Source organism: Neofelis nebulosa, chromosome X (genome assembly GCF_028018385.1).
Source record: "Neofelis nebulosa isolate mNeoNeb1 chromosome X, mNeoNeb1.pri, whole genome shotgun sequence".
Taxonomy (NCBI): Eukaryota; Metazoa; Chordata; class Mammalia; order Carnivora; family Felidae; genus Neofelis; species Neofelis nebulosa.
In genome coordinates this window covers 20,645,664-20,670,968 of record NC_080800.1, presented here as the reverse complement: position 1 = coordinate 20,670,968, position 25,305 = coordinate 20,645,664, and the positions used below count along the sequence as shown (strand labels likewise).

The window sequence follows — 25,305 nt, the reverse complement described above, 5'->3', positions numbered from 1 at the left end:
AACATAAGACATGCTGTAGTGCTGTTCTCCATTAGATGTAAGAACTTAAAGCTTTAAAACGTAAAGATGCCTTCATATAACTAATGAAATGCAGTACCTTCAGGTAAATGACAGCGTCAGTACCGACCCCTTCCATGGAATAGAGTTTCAGATCTCCCTGAAAATATCTGGCGTAAAGGCGAGAAATTGGCAAGCCGTAACCAAATCCAGCCTACAGAGAAAAGAAAATCCATACAGTCAGACAGGTACAAATGCGAACCCATTCGGTATGAGGACTCTTTGGAAGATTAAAAGAAATACTTAATTCAGTTTTAATGCAAATAAATTACAGACCCAACCTTTAATGTATATGCTCACTTATGGCAAATAATCTATTTTCACCCTACAAAAACACTTCTCTTATGTTTGGAAGATATTAGAAGTACTTCAACTTTTGACTAATGCTTTTTTTTTAGTGTCTTAAAGCAAATTGGTAGCATGTTTTTAAATTTTAGAGATGGGGAAGAGGGGCAGAGAGAGAGAATCTCAAGCAGACTCTACACTCAGCATGGAGCCCGACACAGGGCTCGATCCCACAATCCTGGGATCGTGACCCGAGCCGAAATCAAGAGTTGGTGACTCAACTGGCTGAGCCACCCAGGCGCCCCAAATTGTTAGCATTTTTAAAGCAAATCCCAAATCAAATGGGAGTTGAACTGGTAACAAAACTAAACCACGTCACCCTTAAGTTTCATTATCACAATTTCTTGCTCTTTGGAGTGAAAATTAAATTGGCACAGGAGTTCATATCGACCGGTACCCAGGCTAACACACCGAAACGAAAATTTCCTGAGTCTACTTCCTAAGGTTCTGTGAATGGTAAAGCATTTTGATATACGGCAGATCAACATGTGTTTAGAGACGAGAAAACAATTCCAGTACTGTCCTATATCTTTACGTCATAGAACCTTGAATGTAACAGGTTGTTGGGAAAAAAAAATTTCAGATACCGACAAGGACATTAAGAACAATGGAGACTAATTTCAGTAACTGTGGAGTGGAGGGGCAGATTCAGTGCCCCAAGCTTTGGCCCCTCGGATGAAATCCCGTGGCATGGCTACTGGGGGAGGCAGTGGGGTAATGCGCTCCTAGAGCAGCACGTGCCCTGGCTTTGGGCTCAGACAGACCTGAGTGGAAATTCACTCCGAGCAGTTTACTCAACCTGAGATTGTTTTCTCATCTGAAAATGTAATAAAAAACTTGCCTCAGAGCTGCTATGAGGACTAGACCGTAAGTGTCAAGTCTTGACACAGTGCCTGAAACTAAGCACAAGTACACACAGTGAAGCTGCTGTCACACTGCAGAGCAGCAACTTTGCCAGGTAACGTGGAATTCTACCATTTTTAAACATCTTTCTTAGATTCCTTCCTCAGGGCAGGGCCCGACTCAAAGGGGCGCATATGACAGAGCGTACTGTCATTTAAGGGCTTTAGTACTGGCAGGGGCGCCTGGATGGCTCAGTCGCTTCAGCATCTGACTCCTGATTTTGGCTCAGGTCATGATCTCAGGGTCATGAGATCAAGCTCCACATTGGGCTTCGTGCTGAGTGTAAAGCCTGCTTAAGATTCTTTCTCTCCCCCTTCCCTGACTCTGCCCCTCCCCTGCGTGTGCGCGCGCACACACACACACACACACTCTCACACAAAAGTTTAAAAAAAAAAAGGTGGGGGCTTTAGTACTGGCAGGATATTACCGGTACTGAGGACAAGAGGGTGACTGATGTCACCACAGTAAAGAAACCAGCATACTCCAGGAAGAGGCCAAGGAAGTCTGCCTCCCACATTTCCAGCAAGGCCCGGAGGCTGATATCGGGTCCCCCAGGGAACGATCGAGAACATGAGCGTGAGGAGACAGGTAGGCCCTGAGAATGCAGAGGAGGGGTGTCTAACTTGGATTTGGTGAGGTTCACCAACGTTGTCCCAGGGTGTCAAAGGATCAATAGGAGTGGGGTAGGAGGACCTTTCCACAAAAGAAATGCATGTGTCAAGGCACAGAGCTGTAACGTGGTAAGGTGCTCAGCGAGTAAAATGTTTTCTAGAAGTACATATCCACGTGCCCACTTTAAAGCTGAAGACAGTTTATGACTGGGAGAGATGCCAGTGGAAGCGTTTCTTCAAAGGAGAGGCCACATGGTGCCCTGCGGGTAACGCACACGTGGCCGGTGCCAGCCTTGCCGTAATGAGCACAACCACCTTGGGCGAGGCACTAGCCTTATTTTCTCATCTTTAAAAGGGGAGGTTAGAGCAACATTATTTGGAGTTCTACGTCAACTGTTCAGTTTCATTTAAAAAAAAAAACTATGACAGAACAGCTAACCTCAAGATGCTATTTGAGGATATAGACGACCCATATTCCTTTTAAACAACTGGGGAAGCCTCCAGATTTGCTTGTAGTGTTTTTTTTTTTCTTTTGACATTCTTTTCAGTAGGGACCAGAGGCTTGCAAAGACAATGCCTTTCAAAATTGTTTTTTTCATGAATTTTCTTGACTCCTATAAAAATGACTTCCTGTTTTCAACATGCTGAGTTAACAAACTCTGTCTCGAATAAATGATACAAAGTGTTGGATTTTATTCATACAAATAAAATATAATCTTATGTGCTTATCAGTCAGGTCGGACTTGAAAATGAAACTTAATTTGTGCCCTCAACCATTTTGCAGACTGATAACTATGTTGCTGTGTTTAATGACAAAGGGTTCAATTGTTGTTTGTCAATTAGAAACACTCAGCAGGGGAACAAAGTGTGGCCCGAGCAGGATCTAAATGCTGCCATAGTAACTTGGGGCTTTTCTCACTGCCTCAGTAGGACTGAGACAGAAAGGGCTCTGAAAATGCATACGCCACCTATATGTTTCCCGCTTATGTTGTTTAATATAAAAAACATAATGTGTTCATAATTTAACATTCTAATTATATAAACAAATGTGGTGGGGGAGGCTACAAAGCCCTGGGCGATCTGGGTCTCCACAGCATGCAGCACCCCGGGGTCCGGAGCTCGAGGCAGCCAAACACACTCTAAGGCAACTTTGCCCGCCTGCTATTAACCTTCCGCTCTCACCGAGGGTAGCCCCAGGTGGTAAATGGGGCCTGGCAGCAGTCTTAACCAAAGGGAAATGCTGTTTCCCTCTATCAGGAAGTGAGGTACTCGGCTCTGAGAGTTGCTAAGACACAATTAGAGAAGAAATCTAGGTCCAAAGGATTCACAAAGATAGTAGTAGCGGGATACAACGCCCCCTCCTCCAAATCACGCGGGAAACACTGGAATTCAAAGAGGCGTATTTAACCAGCCAGGGAGAATTCTAGCCCATTCCCTTGGGAGTCCCTCCTCGTGTTCATGGCCTTTCCTTAGGCAGTAGTTTGAGATGCTTACCAGAGGGGCAGCTCTTGTAGGCTCCAGGCTAGGTCTAGGAGCAGTTGAATACATGTAGTTAAAAAGACGGTCTATTTTTCGAAGTGGGACGCCACCACCTAGGTCACTTATCTGTAACGTACAAAATGTTTAAGAATCAATCCATTCTTAGTACAAGGCAAGAAGTTCATTCAAGTACCTACCAGATAACTCTAAACTGTACAAGGGCTTTGAACCCCCAGTGAAATACGGTTCTCTCATCTAAACCTAAAACAAAGAGGGCAGGGAAACACAATAGGACCCGACAGGGTCGGGGCTGAGGTCTTGTTCAGCTCCCTGAAAAATGGGGTTCTGATAAGTTTAAATGAGGTAACAAGCGAAAGATCGAATGTGGTACACACATTGTCATGACATCCATTGTCAGTTTTCTTCTCTTCCCTCTGATGCCGCAATGTCTAGGTACTATTCAATTAACTAGACAAAGTATCTGTGCAAATAAAGCAGTCACCTTAATGGATAGGTCTTCTTTCCCCAGAGTAACAAGGGTTTTAACAGACGGGTAGGCTTCTTTCCTGTCTTCATAGAGTTCGACTGTTGCCCTCATTGAGTTCTGAAATAGTAAGACCTTTTTTTTAAGCATACCGCTGACTCACAAACCATGACTTAAAAACAGAAACTAGCAGAGGATTGCTTATTGCACAACACCACTTTTGTGGAGCAGACAGATATTAGTTGGATTTACACACCATTTTTTTTTTCCTCTAAAGAACTTAGCTAAATGTGTGTTTGGATCAAGGAAAATTTTCCCGATGCTTTATTTTGATTTTCATCTAGTTTCCTTCCCATCCATCACACTAAATATTTTTTTTTCTTTTCTTCCTTTTTTCTTCTTGCTTTCACTTTAGGGTATTTAAATTATTCAGCTCTTAACCAAGAGGGATGTTTTTATCACATGTAACGAGGCTACAGAGGTGCACTGATGCACTTTAAATCCTATTTATCAGTCTGCATTTACAGAGCACCTTTCCTCTAAAGAAGGTGGAAAACCTGAGAGTATTCATGTTTCCCACAAAAATTAATCATTTGGCTGAGGAAAAAAAAAGGCAATGTCAGTTAAAAAGAAATTCTGAAAAAGCCACAGCTGTTGAAGAGAAAGTTCACAATTGAATGCCCACCTCAACCTTAAAATGTTACATCAGTAACATTATAATTTTGGGAAGCAAATCAGCATAACTGATTTTTCAGGTGTTCAATTTAGGGTTTTACACATTGGAAGAAACGAAATTTTAGCTTAAACACCTTGTGCCTATAATACTGCTCTTATAAATGCCATGAGCTACTGATTGACAAAAGCGACAGCTTAAGCTGCAGAGTCTAAAGAGGTTTTGTTCTTTTGTTTTTTTGGTGTTTCTTTTGGTCCAGTCCTCCCCCATATTTCCCCTCTGCTTCCATCAGATCTTCTGAATGGACTCAAATGTGTAAAAGGGTTACGGTATCACCCAATACTAAAACAAATGCTAATGCACAAACATGGTTAATGTTTACAAACACAGATATGCAAAAACACGTATTTATTTTGATCTGGCTACCATCAATAAAGCCTCTACCAGGTTTGGAAACTAAAATGCATCTCTCATCTTGTAAGTGAAGAAAAAACAGGATGGATTTTACATAAAATCACTAAGGTACAATTAAGCTTCAAAATCAGTATGTACTAATATTCACGAAAACTATACTGTACACAGCAATTTTTCATCTCACAGTGTACAAATTATAAAACCCACAGGGTATCAGAAATAGAATTTTTAAAATGGTTATGCAAAACCTTTTCTTATGCTAATCTAATGAATCCATTATGCCTTGAATCAAAGTAATTTAAAATGAAGACTTTTTTCCATGTTTTTAAATTCCACTTACCTTGAACAACTCAAACAGCATGTGAAACAGATGAGAGGGCACATAAACTACCTGAATAGGTTTGTCTGGAGCTTTGGCTGAAAACAGAGACAAAACCATCAATGAGTAAGGACCAAAACTACAAGAAAGCCAAGAAAGCCGCTGGTATTCTATTTTTCAAGTACATAAAAAAGAACTCTACACAAAAGGCTAATTTAGGTTCCCACCTCCAGAGGTAGGGCTGAGCAAAAACATATGCTTGGAAGTCCAAAAAGTTTGGGGAGAAATCCTGTTCCCTCACTTACCAGCTATGTGACCTTGGGCAGATTATTCAATTTCTCTAAAACTGGAGCAAGACTGGAATATTATCACCTATGTCATAATATTCTGAGTATTATTGAAGTCATCTAAATATTTCTCAGTTTTTTTTCAAATTCGGGGACATCACCCCCACTGGTGACCCCAGTGGTGATCAGGAGGAATGTGAAGCCACAGCAGAAAAGGGGCACATCTTCTTGGCTAACTGGACGAAACAGCAATGTTAAATTCTGTTCGGTTTCAACAAACGAGGCACATTATGGAGTAGCATTTAAGGTTCACATAACTTTTCTACTAGTAGCTAGCAGATAAACTCCCACCCCTTCCCTGAGAGACCCCCAGTCTTTTCTCTTTGCATTAAGGATCTCTGGAGGAAAATACGAGAAATACTGAATCCCATGTCAGGCACTAAGAACAGCGTATGGGCTATAGAGTAGATGCTGCAAAATGGGGTCCTTCCTCCTCCTCATGACCAGAAATCACTTAGGAGATGGAACCTATGTGAACTTCCTCAAGGAGAATGCAGACATACTCAGCCATGTTATAATTTCAACCTAACTACTTCCTCTAATAAAGTAACAGGGATATAAAGTAGAGCAAACATTTGTTTGGCTCTTAGCAATTTTCAAAGAGCTTCTGCCTGCATTAGCCAATCGCGTTCTCCCTCCTGACACTACTATGTGGCTCACAGAGGGGTAGTATTATTGTGGGCGAGGGCACAGGCTTTGCAGAGGCTACGTGACTTGCCTACTGAAACGGAAGAGGCCTGAAATCAGACAACTGAACCAAGAGCTTCTGACTCTAAATCCTGAACTCTTTGATGATCAGTTTTTTGGCAAGTACTATGTCAAATACATAATTTAAGATTTAAAAATTTTTTTAAAGGTTTTTATTTATTTTTGAGACAGAGCACGAGCAGGGGAGGGGCAGAGAGAGAGGGAGACAGAGAATCCGCAGCAGGCTTGAGGCTCTGAGTCGTCAGCACAGAGCCCGATGTGGGGCTCAAACTCACAGACCGTGAGATCATGACCTGAGCTGAAGTCGGACGCTTAACCCACTGAGCCACCCGGGCGTCCCAATTTAAGATTTTTCTTAAAAAAAAAAAAAAAAAAAAAGTAAAAGTCCTTCTACCCTTTCCCATCTCAACCCCCGGTCTGCACCCGGAGGCAGCCACTTGTTACTGTTTCTGCTTTAGTCTTTTGAATTTTTTTTTTTTTCAACATTTTTTATTTATTTTTGGGACAGAGAGAGACAGAGCATGAACGGGGGAGGGGCAGAGAGAGAGGGAGACACAGAATCGGAAACAGGCTCCAGGCTCCGAGCCATCAGCCCAGAGCCTGACGCGGGGCTCGAACTCACGGACCGCGAGATCGTGACCTGGCTGAAGTCGGACGCTTAACCGACTGCGCCACCCAGGCGCCCCTGCTTTAGTCTTTTGGTTGATAATATGACCACTCTGTTCTGTAACCCTAATTAACTCTTCTGTACTTTGTCTCTAGGTTCTTTTTTAAAAAACTGAAAATTGATAGTGTTGGTAGCATCCTAAGTAGGTAAATACTGGTCACTGCAGAGCAGCCACAACACTGTGTAGAACCACATTTCCTCCCCCGTGATTCCAATGACATGTTTCATGTGTCACATGAAGGAGAAAGTTCTCGGCCCTAAGGTGAAATGGATTCTCTTAATCTTCCACCAACTGCTCAAAATCATGCTACCCTTTTTGAGGTCACTGAATATTTGGACTGTGTCCTTCTTACACAGTTTCATCTATTCCCTGGAGCTTCTAACAACCCTTCCTCTTGGGTAACTGGACAAGGTACATATGCTTCCCTTTCCTTACCGTATCAGTAAGATCTCCCAGCTTCCTGTTCTAGTACATGGTATCCATTCCATTCTTTATGATTTTTCAAACTAGAATTGTCTTCCAAACATGCTGCGTAGCCATCATCTTCAAACTGTTTTTGATTAAAGTTCCAGTATGTTCTTCACTATTTTTTATATCCATATTATATACACCCTCAAGTCAGTCAAGTCGCCTACCTCAGAAAGGGGTGCTTGGGAAATGCATTTCTCAAACCTTACACCCTCTGACTCACTTGATTGAAGGTTTGGCTAGGTACAAAATTCTGGGTTCAAAATAATTTTCTCTCAGAATTTAGAAAAGGAGGTAGTCTTCCGGCCATGGCAGTGCAGCTGCTAAGTTTAATGCTAGTCAGGTTCTTGTTACCCTGCTGGGTGTCATCTGAGGTCTGATACACCTTGGTTGTAATATTGTTGAAGAATGAGGAACTGGATTAATCATCTGAGGTGGCCGCTGTCCATTTGCCCCTTCGGCCGTCACCTAAATGAGAAGGCTGACTTGCGGCACCCTGCGTACCTAGTCACGGCTTTTCAAATGACTTTAGGATAGGCACACAGTAAGCTGGCCTCTGACCAGAGGGTTCCCCAAATGCTCAAATGAAGAGGGCTTTACTTTGGGCTAACAACATGTACATGAATAGCCCCAGTTTTTCCAAGGTTTTTATTATTATTTTTTTTTAATGTGTATTTATTTATTTTGAGAGAGAAAGAGCGTAAGCAGGGGAGGGGCAGAAAGGGAGAGAGAGAATTCCAAGCAGGCTCCACGGTGCCAGCGTGGAGGCTGACTCGGGGCTTGATCTGTGAGCCGAAATCAAGAGTCAGATGCCTAACCGACTGAGCCACCTAGGCACCCCTTTCCAAGGTTATTTTTGAAGAAAGTACTCTGATTTTAATTTTTGCACCCCAGGGAAAACGCTTCTGACTGTAGGCAGAGCACAGCCCGAGTCCAGTGCTCCCCACTGCCCCTCCGTGCTCTGTCTCGGACCAGCTTTCAAGCGAACCCTAGCTTTTAGCTTCCTTTTCCAGTCCTTTGCACCTCCCGGCTCTGCTCCCAGAGTCCCTCCACCTTTGTTGTAGCCTCTCCTTTGTGGCTTCTCCTGTTCTGTCCCATAATCAGCATACTTCCATCTGTTTACTCCCTGGCAGGAGGTGAGATAAGTGACCCACTGATGGTCCCCCCTGGTTTCTTTGCTGTTTTGCTTTGTATTCCTTTATTGCCATTTTAATGGAGCCCTAGGAAGAAGTTGAAACCTTAGCCTATCTTGTACCAAAAGGCATGATCAGTTATATAAAGAGCCTTCTGAATTCAATCTTTTCACTCCAAATCTTTTTCCAAATCTACTCTTTGATATTTTTTTTTCTTTTCAGTTGAATCAACATTCTTTAGGAGCCATCTGTAGGCTTGCTCCCTTACTTGTACTTTTATTTTCTTTGGGAACATTAACAGGTTAGATGTCTCTCCTTCCTTATAAGACCATGTCCAATGCTTTTGTCCATGACTCTCACCTAACCCTGGGTCCAATGGCTTTTATGTAGTGGACCTTTAACAGATGCTTGTTAACTTTCTAAAATAAGACACAAATGCAATATGAATTTTCCATTTAAGGGCACATTTTTAAAAGTCAATGGAAAAAAATGGGCCAGGTTTTTCATGCTCAAGACTCAAGAAATAACCAAGTCTCTATTCTGCAGAGTCATTGCCCCAAATACCATGTGTTGGAACAACATTTAATAAGTAGCAACAAAACTTAACACAGGATACAAAAGATTTTATTTTCAGATTGTTCTCTCTCCTATAAGAATGAAAAACTAGAGGCTAAGCAGAAAGAAATGCATTTAAGAGAAAATAAGTAGCTGGGCACTTAGAGGTGATTAATTAAGTCCAAAAGTCAATGGGTAAGCCTATTAAAAACAGTACACGGTGTGGTTCAAAGTCATACTGGGATCAAGTCCTGATTCTGGCATGTAACAGATACATTAATAGGTATTTAAACCAGCTGGGCCTCGGTATTCCATATGTAAAATGGGCACAGTACATATCTGTGTAACTAGTTTACACAGAGCCTGCCACAACTAAGTAGTCAATAAATGCTGGCTAGTATCGTTACTAAAAAATTAACTTTACAGTATTAACAGGGCCACCAGCAATGGCTTTTTGATGGCTGTACAGAACCGCTGGACCAAAACTACACACGCAAGTATCCAATATGGGGAAACTAGAAATCAAAGATCCCAGGATACACACCTTTTCTGTAAACTCTCTTATAACAAGACACGTGTGGTATGACGTCAACTTTTTAGGTTGCCCACCAAACCCAAAGCTATAAATGAAACTGTTGGCAGGAGAGACTGGTCTAGAAATGGTGAAGAAATGCAAGTAGTAAGTCTTAGCCTTCCCAAGTCAACCCTGACTTCCAGTAGCCACCCTTTTAAAAATATCCAGTCTGGGTCTGGTGCTTTATTTAAGGCCCCAGAAACAGCGTCCTTTTATCATCACACAAGGTGATCTTACAGATGAGGAAGTCCACATCTCTAGTCAGAATCCATGTCCCCGCAGTCTGGCCAGCTACAAAGCTCACATCCTTCCTCTGAGCCATACTGCCTCACCACAAGGATTCACAACAGGTAAGAAAAGAGGTTTCTTTGCCTGATGTTTTGGCAAGCAATTTCTCAGGAGAATCAGAAAGCTAAAATGAGAACAAGTGTGATGAAATGGCTGTCTCTGGAGAAACCTACATGGGTTTCATGGCAAGTCAGAAATAGCCGAAACCTGGGGTGCCTGTATGGCTCAGTCGGCGAAGCGTCTGACTCTGGATTTCGGCTCAGGTCATGATCTCACGGCTCGTGAGTTCGAGCTCTGCATCGGGCTCTGTGCTGACAGTGCAGAGCCTGCTTGGGATTCTCTCTCTCCCTCTTTGCCCCTCCCCCACTCTCGCTCTCTCTCTCAAAATAAATAAACTTTAAAATATGTTTTTAAAAAAAAGGAAAGCTGAAACCTGATGTAAGATAAATAAAATTCTGTTCTTTTTAATACTCCCGTTAAGTTACAAAATGGATAATAAAGAAAGTTTATTACAGCTGGCTCTCAATACCCAGAAGTCTAGTGATGAGTGGTAAATCCTGATGCCGTTCACCAAGTATGTTCTCCACCATCCTATTCACTGCTTTCTCAGCGGTCTACACTGGGAAAGGAAAAACACCCAAAAATTCAGATTAAAAAAAAAAAGATGATAGGTCACACTAATGGCAAAATTCTCACGTAGCAACAGTGCTCTCTCAGGTTGGTGGCAGTCCCCTGCTCTGAAGTGCAGGGCAGAGGGCAGTGCTGTTATCGACTACTGTTCAGGGCACCCGGTGGGTAATGGAAGCAACGAGAAAGAAGATGCTATGCTAGCTCATGCAGGCTCTAACAATGAATCCACGGGAATCTGGATCCGGCAGATTTCCTTCGGGAAAAACTGAGGCAGCTATCGTGCTGTGGGAAACACCCACTCTCTATAAAGTGACAACATCCATTAAGGGGTTGAACACTGACCTCTGACCTGCATCTCTAACGCAGAACCTGTGAGCGCTAAAGCGAAGTCCTTAACCATGCCCACAAAGAACTTTGACATTCAGGAAATGATAAAGAGCAATCATAAACACATTACCCAAAGCAACAGGAAGCTAGAGGTGGCCTATAACCACCAGCATTTATTTCTCTTAAAGATGGGAAGAGCGGCTCCAAAACTCATGCATGAGACAGTGCTAAAAACAGTCATTAATCTCCTCTCCTGGTGAGGTGTGCTGCCCAGTGTGACCGCTTCACTGAGAAGGAACGGGGGACACGGCTGGCTCCCGGGATCAGCAAAAGCAGGCTCGCTGCTCTGGCCTTTACAGCGAGTGAGGCTGCCATTCACACGAAACAGCGGCTGGTTACCACCTGCGAATTTAAGTCCCGTGTTTGACAAACAGAAATCTGTACAGTGAGGTCAGACCTTGCCCAGCCTGTAAGGAGGAGGAGAGAGAATACAGAGATGCTTCTACTCAGGAATACTCCAGCAAAGTCCCTTCTGCTGTGGCAGTGTATTGACTACAAATATGGAGAACCCAACAGACTGTGAAAGCAGCTTTGATTGCATACGTTCTGGAAGAACGGAGGGGCGAATATCCCGAAACGACAGCCTCAAGTCTTTCCACATTTTGACCTCATTGCAAGTAAAATACATTTTTGGTAGACGTTTGAGAGGGAACTGGGTTTATCTTTAATTGTAAGTGCCCACTCCCTAAGAATCAGTCATTCCACTTCTAGGAACCCAACTGACACAAAGACTTCCACGTGTTCACAGATTTTCCCACCCTCCAGATACAGACCCACACATACCCTGCACCACTCATTACAAGGAATATGGGGAAATTAGAAATCCTAAATGTTCACTCACCAGTAAATGATTAAATAAATCACGGCAGTTTACGCTGTGGATAATCTCTAAATGCCATTAATAAACGCAAAGATCTTCAAGGCGAAAGTGAAAAACACAAGTGACAGCACATGTATAGTTTCAACTGCATTTACATTAAAAAAAACCAAAGCTCTGTACAGTCCCGAGACAGTAGAGGACTCTCACTTTTTACTCTACATTCTGTGTTGTTTGTATTTTTCCAACGAGCATGTCTCTTTTGTAACTAACAAATAAATAAAGGTAACATATAAGTAAGTATAGAATCCTATGACGAAGTTAACAATCAGTCATGACCCTACTATCCAGAAAGCTGCTGTATTTTGGTGCTATAAATCCTCCAAAATATTCTCCAATGAACTTGCACTACTACAAACTTTGATAGCCTGTGTTTAAAAAGCTCATCTTTTCCCATACATTCAATATTCTTTTTTAAAAAAAATTTTTTTTGAAAGAGAGAGAGAGCACACATGAACACGCATGGGGAAGGGGCAGAAGGAGAGGGGGACAGAGGATCTGAAGCAGGCTCTGCGCTGACAGCAGACAGCCCGATGCCAGGCTGGAAGTCAAAAACTGTGAGATCATGACCTGAGCCGAAGCCGGAGGCTTAACTGAATGAGTCACCCAAGTGCCCCTCAATATTCTTTCAAAGCATTATTTTGAATGGCTGCTTAGTGTTCTATCTTATGAGTGTACCACAATTATTTAAATAATCTTCTAGTATGGAAAACCTGGGTTGTTTTCTCACTTTTCTGTGTAAGAAAACCACTGTGATCATTATTCTTATACGTACATCTGTGCACACCTTACTTTCTTAGAATGCATTTTCTGATGGTTAATTTACCAGACCAAAGAATAAGACCATTACTAAATTTAATTTACTAGGCCAAGAGAAAGGACACCAGTAGCATTTTCTGAGAAAGGCTGTACCAATTCAAACTTCTACCCAAAATGTGTAAGTGTCGGTGACAGAGTGACAGAGTAGTTTTCTGGGCACCAATTCAAAGCATCACAACGTTTTAATCACTGCCACTTTGAAAGACAACATTTCTCTATTTTTGTTTGTTGTTCTTTGATTAGTCTAGTTAAACGCGTTCCCGTATGTTTAGTGACTGCTTGGCATTTGTTATTTTGAGAATTGCCTATTTACAGGTTTGTGCATCTTCTACCTTGATCAGTTCTGTTCCAAGAACTCTGAGTTCTAACAGATCACAAACTCCTGTACAAAAACTCCTTACAACAATATACCTAGGTGACCTAAGAGATAGAAAAGTTTTAAAAGATATACGAGGAAAAAGTAGCGTACTTTTAGGATCTCATTGAAAGGTAGCTAAGGTATCAGATTTTTAGTCAACTTCCTTACATTTAAGGTTAAAATTATTTTCCTTTTACCATTAAATTCTTCAACTTCCAGCTCTGGGGCGACCAGGTAATACTGTTCACACAGCATCTTGGCGGTTTCATATGCATCTGTAAAGAAAAAAAAGAGTTTAGCTTTCGACACAAGCAGAGAGACATAGAGATACATAAACAAAATCAGGGCAGTTTCTAACCAGACGGATTTAGAATTATTGTTTTTTTTTACAAAATAGTCTTTTTTGGCTGTAATAGAATTATGATGACTGAACCAAAATTTCTCTTCCTTTAAAGCTTTAATGACTTTACAATACAAATACAAAAGTATCAAAATACTGCACTAATGACAATATGGCCAGTCATCTACTAACCATACATTTATTTAACTTTTAAATATTCCTAAAAGGTATTTTTCATGAAAATTTATAAACTGTACTTTTGAACACCATGCAACCTGACTAAATTGCAGCATAAGAGATTTGTTGTTACACTATTATTGACTATACTCCCTTGGCCGTACTTTTCATCTCCGTGACTTACTTATTTTCTAACTGGAACATCGTACCTCTCCACCAATTTCACCTATCCACCCACCCGCCCTTCTGGCAACCACCAGTTTGTTCCCCGTATTTGTGAGTCTGTCTGTTTGTTCATTTGTTTTGTTGCTTAGATTCCATAGGTAAATGAAATCATATGGTATTTGTCTTTCTCTGTCTGACTTATTTCACTTAACACAATACCCTCTAGGACCATCCATATAGCCATAAATGGCAAGATCTCATTTTTCATGGCTGAGTAATATTCCATTGTATGTAGATACCACTTTTTCTTCATCCACTTATCTATAGATGGACACTTGGGTTGCTTCTGTATCTTGGCTACTGTAAGTAATGCTGCCATAAACGTAGGGGTGCCTATATCTTCGAATCAGTGTTTCTGTTTTCCTTGGGTAAAAACCCCCAAGTGGAATTACTGGATCATACGGTACTTCAATTTTTAGTTTTCTGAGGACCCTCCATAATGTGTTCCACAGTGCCTGGCCCAAATACATTCCCCCGAGAGTGCAGGAGGGTTTCCTTTTCTCCACATCCTCACCAACACTTGTTATTCTTGTCGTTTTGACACTAGCCATTCTGACTGGTGTGAGGTGCTATCTCTTTGTAGGTACGATTTGCACGGTGACTACACTTACTGTGATGAACAGTGAGTTATGTATAGAATTGTTCAATCACTATGCTGTACACCTGAAACTAATGTAACATTGTATGTCAACTATACTTCGAAAAAAAATTTCAGTTAAAATAAAAACTAAATGACATTCCGGGAAAGGCAAAACCATAGAGACAACAGAAAGATCGGTGGTTTTCAGAGGTTCAGGGGGAGGTAGGAAGGGCAGGGATGAACAGGTAGAGCATGGGGCGTGTTTAGGGCAGTACGTACTGTACGTACTGCAATGGTGGGTGTATGACATTATGCATTTGTTAAAGGCGACAGAACAGCACAACACAAAGAGTGAGGCTGAATGTAATCCACAGGCTTTAGTTAATAATAATATACCAGTGCTGGTTCAAGAACTGAAATAAAAAGGATTTTAGGGAAGATGGGGGCGTAGGAGGACGCTGGGCTCACCGCGCGTCCTGCTGATCACTTAGATTCCACCTACACCTGCCTAAAGAACCCAGAAAACCGCCAGAGGATTAGCAGAACGGAGTCTCCGGAGCCAAGCGCAGACGAGAGGCCCACGGAAGAGGGTAGGAAGGGCGGCGAGGCGGTGCGCGCTCCACGGACTGGCGGGAGGGAGCCGGGGCGGAGGGTCGGCTCGCCGGCCAAGCAGAGCCCCCGAGTCGGGCTGGCAAAAGCGGAGGGGCCGGACGGACTGTGTTCCGACAGCAAGCGCGACTTAGCGTCTGGGAGGTCAGAAGCTAACAGCTCTGCTCAGAAAGCGGGAAGGCTGGAGGACAAAGGGAGGGAGAGCTGCTGAGCCCCCGGACGGCAGAGCTCAGCTTGGCGGGGAACAAAGGCGCTCGCCAGCGCCATCTCCCCCGCCCATCCCCCAGCCAAAATCCCAAAGAGAACCGGTTCCTGCCAGGGAACTTGCTCGCTCCGCGCAAACACCCAACTCTGTGCTTCCGCGGAGCCAAACCTCCGGCAGCGGATCTGACTCCCTCCCGCTGCCACAGGGCCCCTCCTGAAGTGGATCACCTAAGGAGAAGCGAGCTAAGCCTGCCCCTCCCGCCCCCGTGCACCTTGCCTACCCACCCCAGCTAATACGCCAGCTTCCCAGCACCACAAGCCTGGCAGTGTGCAAGTAGACCAGACGGGCCACACCACCCCACAGTGAATCCCGCCCCTAGGAGAGGGGAAGAGAAGGCACACACCAGTCTGACTGTGGCCCCAGCGGTGGGCTGGGGGCAGACATCAGGTCGGACTGCGGCCCCGCCCACCAACTCCAGTTATACACCACAGCACGGGGGAAGTGCCCTGCGGGTCCTCACCACTCCAGGGACTGTCCAAAATGACCAAACGGAAGAATTCCCCTCAGAAGAATCTCCAGGAAATAACAACAGCTAATGAACTGATCAAAAAGGATTTAAATAATATAACAGAAAGTGAATTTAGAATAATAGTCATAAAATTAATCGCTGGGCTTGAAAACAGTATACAGGACAGCAGAGAATCTCTTGCTACAGAGATCAAGGGACTAAGGAACAGTCACGAGGAGCTGAAAAACGCTTTAAACGAAATGCAAAACAAAATGGAAACCACGACGGCTCGGATTGAAGAGGCAGAGGAGAGAATAGGTGAACTAGAAGATAAAGTTATGGAGAAAGAGGAAGCTGAAAGAAAGAGAGATAAAAAAATCCAGGAGTATGAGGGGAAAATTAGAGAACTAAGTGATACACTAAAAAGAAATAATATACGCATAATTGGTATCCCAGAGGAGGAAGAGAGAGGGAAAGGTGCTGAAGGGGTACTTGAAGAAATTATAGCTGAGAACTTCCCTGAACTGGGGAAGGAAAAAGGCATTGAAATCCAAGAGGCACAGAGAACTCCCTTCAGACGTAACTTGAATCGATCTTCTGCACGACATATCATAGTGAAACTGGCAAAATACAAGGATAAAGAGAAAATTCTGAAAGCAGCAAGGGATAAACGTGCCCTCACATATAAAGGGAGACCTATAAGACTCGTGACTGATCTCTCCTTTGAAACTTGGCAGGCCAGAAAGGCTTGGCACGACATCTTCAGTGGGCTAAACAGAAAAAATATGCAGCCGAGAATCCTTTATCCAGCAAGTCTGTCATTTAGAATAGAAGGAGAGATAAAGGTCTTCCCAAACAAACAAAAACTGAAGGAATTTGTCACCACGAAACCAGCCCTACAAGAGATCCTAAGGGGGATCCTGTGAGACAAAGTACCAGAGACATCACTACAAGCATAAAACATACAGACATCACAATGACTCTAAACCCGTATCTTTCTATAATAACACTGAATGTAAATGGATTAAATGCGCCAACCAAAAGACATAGGGTATCAGAATGGATAAAAAAACAAGACCCATCTATTTGCTGTCTACAAGAGACTCATTTTAGATCTGAGGACACCTTTAGATTGAGAGTGAGGGGATGGAGAACTATTTATCATGCTACTGGAAGCCAAAAGAAAGCTGGAGTAGCCATACTTATATCAGACAAACTAGACTTTAAATTAAAGGCTGTAACAAGAGATGAAGAAGGGCATTATATAATAATTACAGGGTCTATCCATCAGGAAGAGCTAACAATTATAAATGTCTATGCGCCAAATACCGGAGCCCCCAGATATATAAAACAGTTACTCATAAACATAAGCAACCTTATTGATAAGAATGTGGTCATTGCAGGGGACTTTAACACCCCACTTACAGAAATGGATAGATCATCTAGACACACAGTCAATAAAGAAACAAGGGCCCTGAATGATACATTGGATCAGATGGACTTGACAGATATATTTAGAACTCTGCATCCCAAAGCAACAGAATATACTTTCTTCTCGAGTGCACATGGAACATTCTCCAAGATAGATCATATACTGGGTCACAAAACAGCCCTTCATAAGTTTACAAGAATTGGAATTATACCATGCATACTTTCAGACCACAATGCTATGAAGCTTGAAATCAACCACAGGAAAAAGTCTGGAAAACCTCCAAAAGCATGGAGGTTAAAGAACACCCTACTAACGAATGAGTGGGTCAACCAGGCAATTAGAGAAGAAATTAAAAAATATATGGAAACAAACGAAAATGAAAATACAACAATCCAAACGCTTTGGGACGCAGCGAAGGCAGTCCTGAGAGGAAAATACATTGCCATCCAGGCCTATCTCAAGAAACAAGAAAAATCCCAAATACAAAATCTAACAACACACCTAAAGGAAATAGAAGCAGAACAGCAAAGGCAGCCTAAACCCAGCAGAAGAAGAGAAATAATAAAGATCAGAGCAGAAATAAACAATATAGAAGCTAAAAAAACTGTAGAGCAGATCAATGAAACCAAGAGTTGGTTTTTTGAAAAAATAAACAAAATTGACAAACCTCTAGCCAGGCTTCTCAAAAAGAAAAGGGAGATGACCCAAATAGATAAAATCATGAATGAAAATGGAATTATTACAACCAATCCCTCAGAGATACAAACAATTATCAGGGAATACTATGAAAAATTATACGCCAACAAATTGGACAACCTGGAAGAAATGGACAAATTCCTAAACACCCACACGCTTCCAAAACTCAATCAGGAGGAAATAGAAAGCTTGAACAGACCCATAACCAGCGAAGAAATTGAATCGGTTATCAAAAATCTCCCAACAAATAAGAGTCCAGGACCAGATGGCTTCCCAGGGGAGTTCTACCAGACGTTTAAAGCAGAGATAATACCTATCCTTCTCAAGCTATTCCAAGAAATAGAAAGGGAAGGAAAACTTCCAGACTCATTCTATGAAGCCAGTATTACTTTGATTCCTAAACCAGACAGAGACCCAGTAAAAAAAGAGAACTACAGGCCAATATCCCTGATGAATATGGATGCAAAAATTCTCAATAAGATACTAGCAAATCGAATTCAACAGCATATAAAAAGAATTATTCACCATGATCAAGTGGGATTCATTCCTGGGATGCAGGGCTGGTTCAACATTCGCAAATCGATCAACGTGATACATCACATTAACAAAAAAAAAGAGAAGAACCATATGATCCTGTCAATCGATGCAGAAAAGGCCTTTGACAAAATCCAGCACCCTTTCTTAATAAAAACCCTTGAGAAAGTCGGGATAGAAGGAACATACTTAAAGATCATAAAAGCCATTTATGAAAAGCCCACAGCTAACATCATCCTCAATGGGGAAAAACTGAGAGCTTTTTCCCTGAGATCAGGAACACGACAGGGATGCCCACTCTCACCGCTGCTGTTTAATATAGTGCTGGAAGTTCTAGCATCAGCAATCAGACAACAAAAGGAAATCAAAGGCATCCAAATTGGCAAAGATGAAGTCAAGCTTTCGCTTTTTGCAGATGACATGATATTATACATGGAAAATCCGATAGACTCCACCAAAAGTCTGCTAGAACTGATACATGAATTCAGCAAAGTTGCCGGATACAAAATCAATGTACAGAAATCAGTTGCATTCTTATACACTAACAATGAAGCAACAGAAAGACAAATAAAGAAACTGATCCCATTCACAATTGCACCAAGAAGCATAAAATACCTAGGAATAAATCTAACCAAAGATGTAAAAGATCTGTATGCTGAAAACTATAGAAAGCTTATGCAGGTAATTGAAGAAGATATAAAGAAATGGAAAGACATTCCCTGCTCATGGATTGGAAGAATAAATATTGTCAAAATGTCAATACTACCCAAAGCTATCTACACATTCAATGCAATCCCAATCAAAATTGCACCAGCATTCTTCTCGAAACTAGAACAAGCAATCCTAAAATTCATATGGAACCACAAAAGGCCCCGAATAGCCAAAGTAATTTTGAAGAAGAAGACCAAAGCAGGAGGCATCACAATCCCAGACTTTAGCCTCTACTACAAAGCTGTCATCATCAAGACAGCATGGTATTGGCATAAAAACAGACACATAGACCAATGGAATCGACTAGAAACCCCAGAACTAGACCCACAAACGTATGGCCAACTCATTTTTGACAAAGCAGGAAAGAACATCCAATGGAAAAAAGACAGTCTCTTTAACAAATGGTGCTGGGAGAACTGGACAGCAACATGCAGAAGGTTGAAACTAGACCACTTTCTCACACCATTCACAAAAATAAACTCAAAATGGATAAAGGACCTGAATGTGAGACAGGAAACCATCAAAACCTTAGAGGAGAAAGCAGGAAAAGACCTCTCTGACCTCAGCCGTAGCAATCTCTTACTCGGCACATCCCCAAAGGCAAGGGAATTAAAAGCAAAAGTGAATTACTGGGACCTTATGAAGATAAAAAGCTTCTGCACAGCAAAGGAAACAACCAACAAAACTAAAAGGCAACCAACGGAATGGGAAAAGATATTTGCAAATGACACATCGGACAAAGGGCTAGTATCCAAAATCTATAAAGAGCTCATCAAACTCCACACCCGAAAAACAAATAACCCAGTGAAGAAATGGGCAGAAAACATGAATAGACACTTCTCTAAAGAAGACATCCGGATGGCTAACAGGCACATGAAAAGATGTTCAACGTCGCTCCTCATCAGGGAAATACAAATCAAAACCACACTCAGATACCACCTCACACCAGTCAGAGTGGCCAAAATGAAGAAATCAGGAGACTATAGATGCTGGAGAGGATGTGGAGAGACGGGAACCCTCTTGCACTGTTGGTGGGAATGCAAATTGGTGCAGCCGCTCTGGAAAGCAGTGTGGAGGTTCCTCAGAAAATTAAAAATAGACCTACCCTATGACCCAGCAATAGCACTGCTAGGAATTTATCCAAGGGATACAGGAGTACTGATGCATAGGGGCACTTGTACCCCAATGTTTATAGCAGCACTCTCAACAATCGCCAAATTATGGAAAGAGCCTAAATGTCCATCAACTGATGAATGGATAAAGAAATTGTGGTTTATATACACAATGGAATACTACGTGGCAATGAGAAAGAATGAAATATGGCCTTTTGTAGCAACGTGGATGGAACTGGAGAGTGTGATGCTAAGTGAAATAAGCCATACAGAGAAAGACAGATACCATATGGTTTCACTCTTATGTGGATCCTGAGAAACGTAACAGAAACCCATGGGGGAGGGGAAAGGAAAAAAAAAAAAAAAAGAGGTTAGAATGGGAGAGAGCCAAAGCATAAGAGACTGTTAAAAACTGAGAACAAACTGAGGGTTGATGGGGGGTGGGAGGGAGGGCAGGGTGGGTGATGGGTATTGAGGAGGGCACCTTTTGAGATGAGCACTGGGTGTTGTATGGAAACCAATTTGACAGTAAATTTCGTATATTAAAAAATAAAAAATAAAAAAATAAAAAAAATAAATAAATAAATAAATAAATTAAAAAAAAAGGATTTTAAAATAATCTTTTAAAAAATAATACTGCCCAAAGTCTTAAGATGTGCCAATTATTTGTAATGAATTATCCGTGAGTATTTGCTGGAAGAAGGGAATTCCATGGGCCACACACTCTAAGTTACCGGGGACACTACCATAGCTTAAAAAGGTCCTTTAAGTTACTTAAAGGTAACACAGTGGGGCTGATATTTATCAAAGTCTGAGGAACAAGAGTTCACTTCTAAAAGGAAAAAAAAGACATAGGGTAAGAAGATCTGGGCTATTAAAGAAATAGCTGGAACAGAATTCAGGCAGTTAGATCTCAAAAGATGGAAAACATTCAGAGAGCAAAAGTGCATTATTATAGACTGCATGGGTGCCTTTTCTCTTGAACTATAAACAATCTGAGGTCAGGGTTTGTGTTTTCCACGTGGTTTGTAACCCATACAGAACTTAGTATATACCTATTAGATGATCAATACATATTCCTTCCTTTGATAAATTTTAAACCTTTTGATAATTTATTAAAAAAAATTTTTTTTTAACCTTTATTTACTTTTTTGGCACAGACAACGGACGGGAGAGAGTCAGACAGAGCGGCAGGCACGGAATCCAAAACAGGCTCCGAGCGATGGGCACGGAGCCTGACGTGGGGCTCGAACTCACAGACCGCCAGACTTCGACCTGAGATGCAGTCAGACGCGCAACCAACTGAGCCACCCAGGCGCCCCTTGATAATTTATTTTAAAAACAGCTTTACTGAGGGGTGCCTAGGTGGCTCAGTCGGTTAAGCGTCTGAGTCTTGGGTTCAGCTCAGGTCACGATCTCATGCTTCATGGGTTTGAGCCCCACGTCAGGCTCTGCACTGACAGTGCGGAGCCTGCTCGGGATTCTCTTTCTCTCCCCCTCTCTGCCCCTTCCCTGCTCGCACTGTCTCTCTCAAAATAAGAAATAAATAAACATTAAAAGAACAGCTTTACTGAGATACAATTGTCATATCCATATAAGTCACCCATTTAAAGCATATACACAATTCCGTGGTTTTTAGCGTATTTTCAGTGCTATGCATCCGTCCCCATGATCAACTTCACATTTTCATCACCAGGGAAATAAACTCCATGACCATTGGCAATCGTCTCCCTCCACCCAGCCCTAGGCAGCCACGGGTCTACTTTCTGTCTATAGACTTGCTATTCTGGACACTTTACATAAGTGGAATCACACAATATGTGGCCTTTGGTGCCTAGCTTCTTTCGCGGAGCAGAATGTTTTCAGGGGTCACCCATGTTGCACCGTCTATCAGTACTTTATTCCTTCTCAATGCTGAACAGTGTTAGACTGTACACAAACACATTTTGTTTCTCCATTCATTTGTTGAGGGACATCAGGATTGTTTCCCCTTTTTGGCTATTATGAATAATGCTGCTATGAACATTCACGTCCAAGTGTTTTTTGTAAACATATGTTTTCATTTCCCTTGGGTATATACCCAGGAGAGGAAAACTGCATGATCACAAGGTATCACAATGTTTAAACATTTGAGGAACAGCCAGAATCTTTTCCAAAGTGACATTTTTTTAAAGTTCACCTTTACAATTTCTAAAGATCAGATACTCAGATTACTTTAAAACGCTTCATAGGTGCATTTGCAATATTCTCACCTGGACACCAGCTCTTTGGAGACAGGCTTGTGCTTTTTTCATATTCCTGACATCAATACTGTGCATAGAGTGGATACTTGTTTAAGATTCAAGAGGTAAGAGAAAGAGGGAAGGAAGGAAGAAAAGGGGAGGGGGGAAATAACGCCTACAGAATTTAAGTATGTTAAAATTTAACACTGTCAACCTAAAATAATATAAAGATTCAGGTATGTTCCAACCAAAAAGCTTGGTTCATTCACCTCATATTGCTACCCAATTAAAATTTTACATAATATTTGACCTCAGAGTAAAAATTCTAATTACTAAACTTTTAGAATCAAATCTCTGTAAAGAATCACAAATACGGACACTGGAATAACTATGACAAGATGAAATAATGAGGGACAGCCAATTGAAATGTTAGTAAGAGGAGAAAAGTATTTTTAAAATGAAGAGTTGATCAGTGTGAAAACAGACGTTAAAGTAGTATTGAATTTAAACTCTAATAAAAGAAAATGAAAATTTGGAATTATACTAAACTCACAAGTTTTTTCCTAGAGTGTAAGAAACCTCATCAAACATCTGTAGTTTCATAAAAAGATAAGAAATCAATACTCCCTCTTTGCTTTGGCTACACCACTCAACAATGCTATATCTCCACCTAGTGACACGAGAGCACAGAGCCGACCGAGAGCCTCCAAGGCCACTTTCTTTAAACCAATGAATAATGAAATCTGAAAATGGAGCTTTGTTAACCACATACAGAGCCGACACACCTCCACAAAACAACTCCTTCAAGTATAGGACACCTTTAAAGATGTTTAAACATCGTTCTTCCATTCACTATAGATAGAAAAGAACCCAGTCCCACTAAATGTGCTAGTTCCTCATGGCATTAGCTTGGCCAGGAGCATGAAATTATAACAGCATTATTCAGAAAAGGTATTATGTAAATATAACATGGGTAAGATGACAGAGCCCAGAAAGAAGCAGTCAACTTGAAACTCAAAGACCCAGTATGGTTCCTAAAACCACATGTGAATAAGGATTTTTAAACCCTACTACTTATTACAGTGTATCGATGCTGTAATTAAAAACTGCATTATGGAGGCACCTGGCTGGGTCAGTTGGGAGAGCATGCGACTCTTGATCTCGCGGCCGTGAGTTCAAGCCCCATGTTGGGACTAGAGCTTACTTAAAAAAAAAAACAAAAAAAACAAAAAGAAAGAAATAAGGAAAGAAGGAAAGAAGGAAAGAAAGAAAGAAAGAAAGAGAAAGGAAGGAAAGAAGAAAAAAGAAATGCATCATGAACCTGAAAAACTCAAGACATTACAACAAGATTCACATACACCAGCCAGCCAAAAGTATTTGTGGGGCAGTAATGGTAAAATCATATATTCATATTCATAAATTCCCATAACACATTATAATACCATGGACACAAACATGCCTAGTAAGCATTCCTTAGGTTGAAGAATCCTCCTGCCCATGAGAAAGTTCTCAAAGTGTAGTCAATTACACTGATGACAGATGTTCTTTTTGGTCAGACTGGGAACCAGAGGTCCAGAGTGTTTTCCAAACCTGGCTGTAGGCAGAATTCATTACCAAGTTAAAAAAAAAAAAAGTACACATTATAAACGAACCCCTGGAGATTATGATACAGTTGGTCCATATTGAGGCCTGGGAATCCATATTTTATTTTTATTTTTTAAACGTTTATTTTGAGAGAGAGAGGGAGAGAGAGGGAAAGAGGGAAAGAGGGAGAGAGGGAGAGAGGGAGAGAGGGAGGGAGAGAGGGAGAGAGGGAGGGAGAGAGGGAGAGAGGGAGGGAGGGAGGGAGGGAGGGAGGGAGGGAGGGAGGGAGAGAGGGAGAGGGAGAGGGAGGGAGGGAGGGAGAAAGGGAGGGAGGGAGAGAGGGAGGGAGGGAGAGAGAGGGAGAGAGAGATGGAGAGAGGGAGAAGGGAGGGAGGGAGGGAGAGGGAGAGGGAGAGGGAGGGAGGGAGGGAGGGAGAGACAGAGAGAGAATCCCAAGCAGGGCTTGAACTCACTAACCATGAGACATGACCTGAGCCAAAATCGAGAATTGGACGTTTAACTAACGAAGCCACCCAGGCACCCCTGGGAACCCACATTTTAAAAAAAAGTTAGCAAGTAATTGTGAAGAGAAGCTAGATGTGGCTGGAAAGCCGAAGCTAGGTCATGCTAATTCTGTCACTGCCTCTCAGGACATGAATGATCATGGGGTCCGGGGGTGCATGACATCACATGCATAGAGAAACAAAAAAAAATCTGTTTAAGTTAAACAATGTAAAAATGAAAAAGCTTTAAAACAACATAACCAAAATTCAACTACTGGTTTATTAATCCATTTCCTTTATTCTAGAGTAAAATGTAAGTTCTATTTACAATAAGCTTCCTAATAAGACTTCTATTTTTTTTTAATTAGAAACCAAAATTTTAGGGGCGCCGGGGTGGCTCAGTCGGCTGACTGTCCGACTCTCAACTTCAGCTCAGGTCATGATCCCTGGGTTGTGGGATCGAGCCCCACATCGGGCTCTGTGCTGACGTAGAGCCTGCTCGAGTATCCCCCCCACCTCTCTCTCCCTTCCTCCCCGTGCCCCTCTCCCCCACCTGCGCACTTGCTCTAAAATAAAGAAACCCCAAATTTTATGTATGATAATTTACTAAATCACGTTTATCAGCAATATATTTTGTCTAGTATTTACCACCAATCTTTAAAAGGAAGTACCAGAAAATCACTACTGCTGTCACTGAACCTAGGTGCTATCCATTGTTTTAAAATACCTGTTTTCAAGGAAAATTAAGTATTGATCATAAAGTAACTAAC

At 41.8% G+C, this 25,305-nt stretch overlaps 1 protein-coding gene across 3 annotated transcripts in view; it reads right to left on the bottom strand.

Annotated features, from left to right (window-relative positions):
- PDK3 (pyruvate dehydrogenase kinase 3) overlaps positions 1-25,305 on the bottom strand; it is a 72,236-nt gene that overhangs the window by 6,669 nt on the left and 40,262 nt on the right. For all 3 annotated transcript variants that reach the window (XM_058714420.1, XM_058714419.1, XM_058714421.1), the window contains exons 6-10: positions 13,295-13,372; positions 5,307-5,383; positions 3,898-3,999; positions 3,411-3,521; positions 98-211 (exon numbers count right to left, since the gene is read on the bottom strand). In XM_058714420.1, the coding sequence (XP_058570403.1) occupies positions 98-211; positions 3,411-3,521; positions 3,898-3,999; positions 5,307-5,383; positions 13,295-13,372 (482 nt within the window). The remainder of the gene's footprint in view (positions 1-97; positions 212-3,410; positions 3,522-3,897; positions 4,000-5,306; positions 5,384-13,294; positions 13,373-25,305) is intronic.